This window comes from Entelurus aequoreus, linkage group LG26 (assembly GCF_033978785.1).
Source record: "Entelurus aequoreus isolate RoL-2023_Sb linkage group LG26, RoL_Eaeq_v1.1, whole genome shotgun sequence".
Taxonomy (NCBI): domain Eukaryota; kingdom Metazoa; phylum Chordata; class Actinopteri; order Syngnathiformes; family Syngnathidae; genus Entelurus; species Entelurus aequoreus.
Window position 1 is genome coordinate 12,099,740 of NC_084756.1, and position 10,767 is coordinate 12,110,506.

Here is a 10,767-nt window from a genome sequence, read left to right on the forward strand (position 1 = left end):
ATATACACATGTATGTATGTATGTATGTATATATATATATATATATATATACACACACATATTTATGTTCTGTATTTTAATGTTCTGTATTTAATATATATATATATATATATATATATATATATATATATATATATATATATATATATATATATATATATATATATATATATATATATGTAATAATGTTCAAAATATAAAAAATAATATGAATAAGAAATAAATAGTATAATATATATTATATTAATAGTGTGTATAAAAAACACATATTTTATACCAGAAAACACTTCGAAATAAAAAAAGAACAACTCAACAGCGAATACAAATCAAATGACCTTATTTATTCTTATTATTTCATATATATATATATATATATATATATATATATATATATATATATATATATATATATATATATATATATATATATATACATATGTTGTATATATTGTATTTATTTATGTTTTCTTTTAATACAGACTACTATTGATATATGTATTTTCCTCATGATATTATGCTTTATGCTAAATTAAAAAAACTATGCCATAAATGCTATACATACATACACACATATATATTTCTATTTTATATATATATATATATATATATAGTAATTATTTATGATTACTATATATGTGCATACACTGTTAATATATAATTGTTTGTTGTATTTAGTATAATTCATAATTTAATTCATATTATAAATTATAGTTTAATTATCATACATTAAAATCTAAAATTATTTATGTATATTATATATACAAACATATATGTACGTATAAAATTAGAGTATATTTTATTTTATTTTGTGTAATTCATAATTTGGTTTAAAATATATTGTAAAATGTGTATGTATCAATATATAGAGTAATTATAGTGTGCTTTTTTATTTAGTATAATTCATAATGTAGTTTAAATTATAGTAAACTTAATCAAAATGTACTACACTAAACAATACAGCCAAAACATATATTATTTATTTTTGCAAATGTAATGGAAAAATCCATACAGAATGTGATTCAGTTATTGGCTGAGAAGAAAAATAGTCCCAAAGCTACATCTGTGTGTCTGGTATTTAGGAGTCCCATGAGAATTTAGTAGAGCATTTTACAACAAAATCCTTGCAACAAAGCACCAAGAAACATCCTAACAATGACTTCTTTTTTTTTTTTTAAGTGGCCGTGATTTCCAAACCAAAGGTCATAATATTATCATGAAATGCTATGTAAAAATACAACTACTTTTTGTACAGAATCCTACTAAATTCTAGTGTGGACAAGCTCTTTGAGTGGGCATGCAGGTGCGTCATAACATAACAGGATCAATGAGAGCATGTGAGTTACAGATGAAGGATAAAATGTCACATGGGAATTAGTGTTGTCAAGGAGACGAGCCAGGCCTGAAGGTATGCGAGTTAGAAGGTTTAAGGGGAGATCCACACAGTCAGTGAGACGTAATGGAACCGCAATCCAACGTTAAAAGCATGAAGAAGTCCTGTTAAGATGACGAGTCATTAAGACATATACCTGCACATTAATGATAGAAGTTCGGATCTACAAATTGAACCACCACCTGTTAGTGAGCACGCTGGAAAATCTACAAAGCAAAAACTGCAACACGCGACAAGAGAACCAAGTAACCCCGAAAGTACTTTTTTTTGACACCACATGCAGACTTTGGACTACAAAGACCGAACAAAGACACGACAGACAAACTCAATGTTGCTAAAAGAGACAACCAGCCATCAAAACAAGACAAAAAGTGACATAATTGGCACTTATTTCATAGTTCTGAACCAAAAAAGTATGTCTACAGGTAAAATGTCCTCTAAAATAGACCAAGTAGGCTTGTTTTCTAACACGTTTCAGCACATTTTCATTTTTAGCTCCAAAATGTGGGCCTGTTGACGTCACCTATAGAAGACTGGAGGCAATGTTATATTGTGCGAATCACATAATTGTTTAATTTTCATGAAGAATTTGAAGTATTTAGCAAATATGTTAATACATTGTTGCAAGTTGTAGCAATACAGCTAAAGAAGTGGTCAGCCTGCATACACTTCCAAATTATGGGAATATGATGAAAGTATGGACCTCTTTTTTATTTATAGTATATATATATACACACACACATATATATATATATATATATATATATATATATATATATATATATATATATATATATATATATATATATGTGTTTATGTTATACTATTTAAAATACAAAAAATACTATGAATAAGAAATACATAGTATAATACATATTATATCAATAGTGTGTATAAAAAAACACATCTAATATACCAGAATATATATATATATATATAAATATATATATATATATATATATATATATATATATATATATATATATATATATATATATATATATATATATATATATATATATATATATATATATATATATATATATATATATATATATATATATACTACCGTTCAAAAGTTTGTGGTCACCCAAACAATGTTGTGGAATAGCCTTCATTTCTAAGAACAAGAATAGACTGTCGAGTTTCAGATGAAAGTTCTCTTTTTCTGGCCATTTTGAACGTTTAATTGACCCCACAAATGTGATGCTCCAGAAACTCAATCTGCTCAAAGGAAGGTCAGTTTTGTAGCTTCTGTAACGAGCTAAACTGTTTTCAGATGTGTGAACATGATTGCACAAGGGTTTTCTAATCATCAATTAGCCTTCTGAGCCAATGAGCAAACACATTGTACCATTAGAACACTGGAGTGATAGTTGCTGGAAATGGGCCTCTATACATCTATGTAGATATTGCACCAAAAACCAGACATTTGCAGCTAGAATAGTCATTTACCACATTAGCAATGTATAGAGTGTATTTCTTTAAAGTTAAGACTAGTTTAAAGTTATCTTCATTGAAAAGTACAGTGCTTTTCCTTCAAAAATAAGGACATTTCAATGTGACCCCAAACTTTTGAACGGTAGTGTATATATATATATATATATACACATACATGTATATACACATGTATGTATATATACAAACATGTATATATATATATATATATATATATATATATATATATATATATATTTATATATATATATATATATATATATATATATATATATATATATATATATATATATATATATATATATATATATATATATATATATATATATATATATATATATATATATATATATATATATATATACTTTAGGTCAGAAAAAAACAGAGGCTATTTCATCCTTACAAGCCTGTTTCGCAGGTTTTTCAGCTCTCCAGGGGATTTTCCCTGTGAAACAGGCTTGTAGGGATGAAATAGCCTGTGTGTTTTTTCTAACATATATTCCGCTCTACCCTGGTATTGAGCACTGTATAACGGATAAACCACAGAAACCTCGACAATATATATATATATATATATATATATATATATATATATATATATATATATATATATATATATATATATATATATATATATATATATATATATATATATATTTTTTTTTTTTTTAATATATATATATATATATATATATATTTATATATATATACATATATAAATATAAATATATATATATATATATATATATATATATATATATATATATATATATATATATATATATATATATATATATATATATATATATATATATATATATATATATATATATATATATACATATATATATATATATATATATATACATATATATATATATATATATATTATATTTTCCTCATTTTTGTTCTTAAAGTACACATTTCATTACTTTTTACTTTATATATATATACATATATATATATATATGTTTTCTTTTAATACAGACTACTATAGATATAGGTATTTTCCTCATTTTTGTTCTTAAAGTACACATTTCATTACTTTTTACTTTTAATGAAACAAATCTTTTCGACAACTTGCATGGAATTTTTTTCCTAATTGATATGATAATTTTTATTTATGGCCTTTTACGTATAAGAACCCCTTTTTTTTTCAATGTGAAAAACACAGAAAAGGCACACACAAAAAACGTTGAATAAAATAAACTATTATTACTTTTTAAAATTATTGCTACTTTAACAAATGTTTTCTACAATTTTAAACCAAACCCTTTATAGTTGTATTCATAATTATTTGTATTATTATTATTATTAATATTATTGTTTTAATTTTAACATTTAATGTTCTTTGTAAAATACAATACAATAAAATAAAATAAAATACAATTAAATTCAATTCAATTATATAAAATAAAATAAAATAAAATAAAATAAAATAAAATAAAATAAAATAAAATAAATTATAATTAAATTGATTTAAATTAAATTATGTTAAATTGTCATGTTTGGAAGTGGTTGTTTCTTCACAGTAAAAAGTCCAACGGGTGCAATTAAGACAAAGACAAAGAAAGGCGCTTAGACAAACACTAGGTAAAGAAGAGGGTCAGTTGGGTCTAAAGAACAGCACGTCACGCCTTACAAACCTAAGTAGCTATTATGAGCTACATCCTCAAAGGCCGTAGGCTTCCTGGAGGGCTCCAGAGTTTTGTACAGCAGAGCATCTTCAACAGGGCTAGCCATGAACAAGAGCCCTACGGCCCGAGACAGGAGGAGAATACAGGATACAGGGGCGGGGTGCAGGTGGCGTGTCAGGGTGGTGACATATGTGGGAGGTAAAGGGTAAGGTGGGATTGGGGGGGGGAGAGCGAAAACAGAGCAGAAAAGGGGGGAGGGAGAGGAGGGTGCCTGTGAGACAAGCTGTGATTGATTGGTGCTTTGTTTTGACGGGCGCAGCAGCAGTTTGCAATAACCGTATACCCTCTGGTGGGCTCAGAATGCACCCCGCAATGTAATGGCCGTCGCCCTGTTGCCGTGACAACCAAACAAGATTGATTTTCAGTCCGCCCCGGTAACACGGCGGCCATATTGCGTGGGGGGGTACAGTCTGAGTCCCGGCCCCTGGCTTCCTCTCCTGAGCGGCAGGGAGGGCGACGCCTACCCAGGTAACTGTGGTAGGGCACCGGGATGAGCTGGGCATTAAGCTGTTTCTGATCTGCCACCTCGTAGGGTCCGTCGTCATAGAAACCGAGGTCGAGCAGAGTCTGGTTAAGCAGCTGCACGCGCATTTCACCTGGAATGGAAACACGTGAGGCAAAGACACACATTTGTGCATGTGAAGAAACACACCGGAGGACGCCATTGCAGTCGCGGAATTGTAGACATGTTCAAGACTGTATTCATCCTGGAAGTGAGTCAATTTAGGACATATTATCATTAGTCAATTATAGACTTTTTAATATCGGATAGTTTTTTTTCATTATTGATCACGTTAGCCTAGACCGGGGGTCAGCAGAGATGTGTGAAAATGGAAAAAAGAGGAAGAAAAAAAATAAATTTTGTTTTAATATATTTTCTGTAAGAGGACAAACATGACACAAACCTTCCTAATTGTTAGAAATCCCACTGTTTATATTAAACAGCGTTTTGTCCTACTAATTTCAGCGGTCCTTGAACTCACAGCTGTTTGTTTACACGTACAACTTTCTCCACCGCCGCCACAGAAGGACGTGTTTTATGCCACTCCTTCTTTGTCTCATTTTGTCCACCAAACCTTTTATGCTGTGCGTGAAAGCACAAATGCGAGCTTTGGTGATGTTATTGACTTGTGTGGATTGCTCATCAGGCATATTTGGTCAGTGCATGCTAACATGCTATTTAGGCTAGCTGTATGTACATATTGCACCATTATGCCTCATTTGTAGGTATATTTGAGCTCATTTAATTTCATTTATATCCTTTGTGTATTTAATTTATATTTGCATGTCTCATGACACATTATCTGTATGTAATATTGGCTGCAGTTCTGACAGTTGTTTGTGTGCCATGTTGTTCCAGACCACAGCAAACGTTAGCCAGCTTGCAAAGATTGTAACAAATCCCTTAGAAGAAGACAGCCTGCCGTTTCCTTTAACTTGAACACACACATCTATACCTTTGGCCAATCTGAGCCGGTAATTTCCAGAAGTAGTCTCATGCTGTGAGAAGCCTCCATTTTACTAATAATTTCCAATGTCGTAAAAATATGTAGAATGAAATTTAACATACAACATTTCTGTCAACAAAGATTTGCGTCAGCCTTTGATAGTAGGCTATTATAGCTAATATAGACACTTACATCATGTGTTGACTACATTATAACACTTATATAAGACTTTTAAAGTATTTTTGATAGTAGGCTAATATAGCTAATATAGACACTTACATCATGTGTTGCCGTCATTATAACACTTGAATAAGATGTTTAAAGTCATTTTGATAGTAGGCTAATATAGCTAATATAGACACTTACATCATGTGTTGACTTCATTATAACACTTATATAAGATTGTTAAAGTATTTTTGATAGCAGGCTAATACAGCTAATATAGACACTTACATCATGTGTTGCCTTCATTATAACACGTATAAAAGACTTTTAAAGTCATTTTGATAGTAGACTAATATAGCTAATATAGACACTTACATCATGTGTTGACTACATTATAACACTTATATAAGACTTTTAAAGTATTTTTGATAGTAGGCTAATATAGCTAATATAGACACTTACATCATGTGTTGACTACATTATAACACTTATATAAGACTTTTAAAGTATTTTTGATAGTAGGCTAATATAGCTAATATAGACACTTACATCATGTGTTGCCGTCATTATAACACTTGAATAAGATGTTTAAAGTCATTTTGATAGTAGGCTAATATAGCTAATATAGACACTTACATCATGTGTTGACTTCATTATAACACTTATATAAGATTGTTAAAGTATTTTTGATAGCAGGCTAATACAGCTAATATAGACACTTACATCATGTGTTGCCTTCATTATAACACTTATAAAAGACTTTTAAAGTCATTTTGATAGTAGACTAATATAGCTAATATAGACACTTACATCATGTGTTGACTACATTATAACACTTATATAAGACTTTTAAAGTATTTTTGATAGTAGGCTAATATAGCTAATATAGACACTTACATCACGTGTTGCCGTCATTATTACACTTACAAAAGACCTTTAAAGTCATTTTGATAGTAGGCTAATATAGCTAATATAGACACTTACATCATGTGTTGACTACATTATAACACTTATATAAGACTTTTAAAGTATTTTTGATAGTAGGCTAATATAGCTAATATAGACACTTACATCATGTGTTGACTACATTATAACACTTATATAAGACTTTTAAAGTATTTTTGATAGTAGGCTAATATAGCTAATATAGACACTTACATCATGTGTTGCCGTCATTATAACACTTATAAAAGACTTCTAAAGTCATTTTGATAGTAGGCTAATATAGCTAATATAGACACTTACATCATGTGTTGCCTACATTATAACACTTATATAAGACGTTTAAAGTCATTTAGATAGTAGGCTAATATAGCTAATAAAGACACTTACATCTTGTGTTGCCTTCATTATAACACTTATATACGACTTTTAAAGTCATTTTGATAGTAGGCTAATACAGCTAATATAGACACTTACATCATGTGTTGACTTCATTATAACACTTATATAAGGATTTTAATTTTTTGCGGCTCCAGACAGATTTTTTTATAAATTTTTTGGTCCAATATGCTCTTTGAACATTTTGGGTTGCCGACCCCTGGCCTAGACAATAATTATATATTTTTTAATAGCTTACATTTGTGTTGTTTGTTGAGGATGACTCATAAAACATTTTTGTCAGTCCCATTTTTCCTATGATTTAGTTTTCAACAAATATTTACTTATGTTATCGTACAGCCAACATTGCACGAAACAAACTTGTGGCTTTGGAGTTCCCAAACACAGACATCCACACGTTGATGACTAAGTCCGTTTTTCTTTTTCTTTCCTGACTGCAATATAAGCCACCATGGGTCCAAAGAAAGTTGCGAGTGCCAGCACTTTGATAAAGAAGGCGAAAAACACTTTTGAATTTAATAAAGAACTCATTGCAAACTATGAACTTGGCGTTTGTGTCAGGGGTGTCCCGATACAACTTTTACACTTCCAATACGATGCTGATATTGCGGCTTTGAGTATTGGCTGATTCCGATGCGATATCAGCATAAATAATACATGATTATATATCGTCATAGGAGCAGTGAGCAAGGCACTGTCACTACTACAGAAAACTGCTTCCTCGGTCTTTGCCCCTACAATCACAATGTAGCTACATAGTACATAGTCATTCACATTGACATCCCACTGGGTTGTGAGTTTTTCCTTGCCCTTTCGTGGGCTCTGAACCGAGGATGTCATCGTGGCTTGTGCAGCCCTTTGAGACACTTGTGAATTAGGGCTATATAAATAAACATTGATTGATTGATTGAGCTATAGCTTTGTTAATATGCAGGTCACAGAACGTAAATGGAGGGTTGTTGGTGGTTTTTGGATGCGTTTTATTCGTATTTGTTTATTTTATCCGTTTTGTTCTTGACTCACTTAGGGATGGTGGGTGCTGGGCAACATTTCCCCCTTAAAGTTACACTTTTAAACGGTCAAGTTCTATTACAGTGTTGAAAAAAATACAATAGTATGTGAGACCAGAACTTAAAAGCCATATTGTCCTTTTTCAGGGCAGTTTACAAGCAGTTTAAAATATTAATTACGTATGCGTAGGACTAGAGAGATATATACTTTTTTTTGTTACATTTTTATCAGGTAAACTGCAAGGTAAAACTCTACATTCTTGACTACTCCGACTATCAATTTAGTTACCATCTTTAACTGTTCCCAATCCCTCACGAGCCACCATACCTTTCCAGTTGTAGGTCCCAGGCGCCCCAAACAGAATGAAGTTGTTATCAGGGGTGAAACTGACAGCAAGACCCTGCTGACAGAATCCAAACTGCTCGTGACCCTGCGGTCGACCCTCGCAGAACTTCCACTCCCCTCCGTCCAGGTCATCTCGCTCCGTCAGGTCCTCGCTCAGGACGTAACAACGTCCGATGGGATCGCGTGTTTCCGATGACTGGTGCACACGTTGCCTGAGCTCGTAAAGGTGAGCGCAAGTCTGACAAAAGACATTTGTGTGTTGGCGTTTGACAAAATTCCCTTCGAAGCGGGAGATACGGTTGCGGCGTCGACTTACCACCACTTTGCCTCCAATGCCCTGACTCTTGACAGTGACACCCAGCCATTGGTTGTCTTTGCTCTCTCTGCTTAGAACCACTGGGGGGACATCAGGACAAAACATGAAATACGTTTTTCTGGATTTGTGAGAACTCTGATTGGGATTTCGACTCACCTTCACTGTCAATGTCCACCCTCTCACAGTCATACTCTTCGGGTGTGATTGGACATTTGAACAGAGCTCCCGGTCGACTGCCCCGCAAGGAACCACGGCCTGCTGCCTGGGGAGCCCCCACCAGAATCCTGGCGGAACACATATTGACAACATATTTCAAAGATAGACAATGTGAGGATGAACCTATAAGAACCTTATGGCGAGATTTGTGTACTCTGGGACTCTACAGCAGGGTTTTTCCATGTTTTCCAGTTCAAGGACCTCTAAACTGATGGAGAAATAGAGCACTTCTATACCCCGTATAAAACAATGTTGGGCAGCACGGTGGAACAGGGGTTAGTGCGCCTGCCTCACAATACGAAAGTCCTGGGTTTGATCCTACGGGATCTTTCTGTGTGGAGTTTGCATGTTCTTCCCGTGACTGCGTAGGTTCCCTCTGGGTACTGCGGCTTCCTCCCACCGCCAAAAACATGCACCTGGGGATAGGTTGATTGGCAACACTAAAATGGCCCTAGTGTGTGGATGTAAGTGTGAATGTTGTCCAGGGTGTACCCCGCCTTCCGCCCGATTGCAGCTGAGATAGGCTCCAGCACCCCCCGCGACCCTGAAAGGGATAAGCGGTAGAAAAGGGATGGATGGTTCTAAAGGTACCTTGTTTTTGTGCAATACTAAGATACATTATAAAGTATAACGACACTAATAGCTAGCTGGCATTGGGCGTGCTAATTGCTAGATGAAACATGGCACGATAATCACTAGCTTACAACTGGCACGCTAATTACTTGCAAACAACCGGTGCGCTAATTGCTAGCTGAAAACGGGTGCGCTAATCGCTAGCTGACAACTGGAGTGCTAATTGCCAGCTGACAGCTGGCGCAGCAATCGCTGGCAGGCATTTAAAGTGCTAATCTTAGCTATTTTAGTAGGCTATTTTGAAAGCCAACATGAATACAATAAAATGACTCATGCTTTTTTTTTTAAAACTGCAAGGTGCAGTCAGTGGGGTGTCCGTGTGTTGAATCAATGTTAATGTGTATTTAAATACATTAAAATTTGTAGAAAATTTGCATAACAATTATAACTTTTTACTTATTTTAATCCACTATAAATTTCACAAAACCCTCTGCAGTACCTCTGCGGAACCCCTGGGGGTCACAGACACCCTGTTGAAGACTACTGTTTTACAGTCATTGGCCAGCCGTCCAGTCATTGACTTGCCTATACATCAATGGTTATGTACTTCTAAGATTGAAAGATTATTTAAAGTACCAATGATTGTCACACACACACTAGGTGTGGTGAAATTTGTCCTCTGCATTTGACCCATCCCCTTGATCACCCCCTGGGAGGTGAGGGGAGCAGTGGGCAGCAGCGTAGCCGCGCCCGGGAATCATTTTTGGTGATTTAACCCCTAATTCCAACCCTTGATACTGAGTGCCA

The 10,767-nt window shown here is 33.3% G+C and overlaps 1 protein-coding gene across 6 annotated transcripts in view; it reads right to left on the reverse strand.

Annotated features, from left to right (window-relative positions):
• Nucleotides 1-10,767, reverse strand: part of itga7 (integrin, alpha 7) — a 131,882-nt gene that overhangs the window by 39,947 nt on the left and 81,168 nt on the right. For 4 of the 6 annotated variants that reach the window (XR_009824680.1, XM_062037969.1, XM_062037968.1 and 1 more), the window contains exons 2-5: nt 9,328-9,455; nt 9,172-9,251; nt 8,838-9,093; nt 5,010-5,141 (exon numbers count right to left, since the gene is read on the reverse strand). Coding sequence is in view for 5 of the 6 variants with exons in the window: in XM_062037969.1 (XP_061893953.1) it covers nt 5,010-5,141; nt 8,838-9,093; nt 9,172-9,251; nt 9,328-9,455 (596 nt within the window). In the remaining variant the exon portion in view is untranslated. Of the gene's footprint in view, nt 1-4,494; nt 4,603-5,009; nt 5,142-8,837; nt 9,094-9,171; nt 9,252-9,327; nt 9,456-10,767 lie in introns of all 6 variants that reach the window. The other 2 variants (XM_062037971.1, XM_062037970.1) reach the window with 1 other exon arrangement.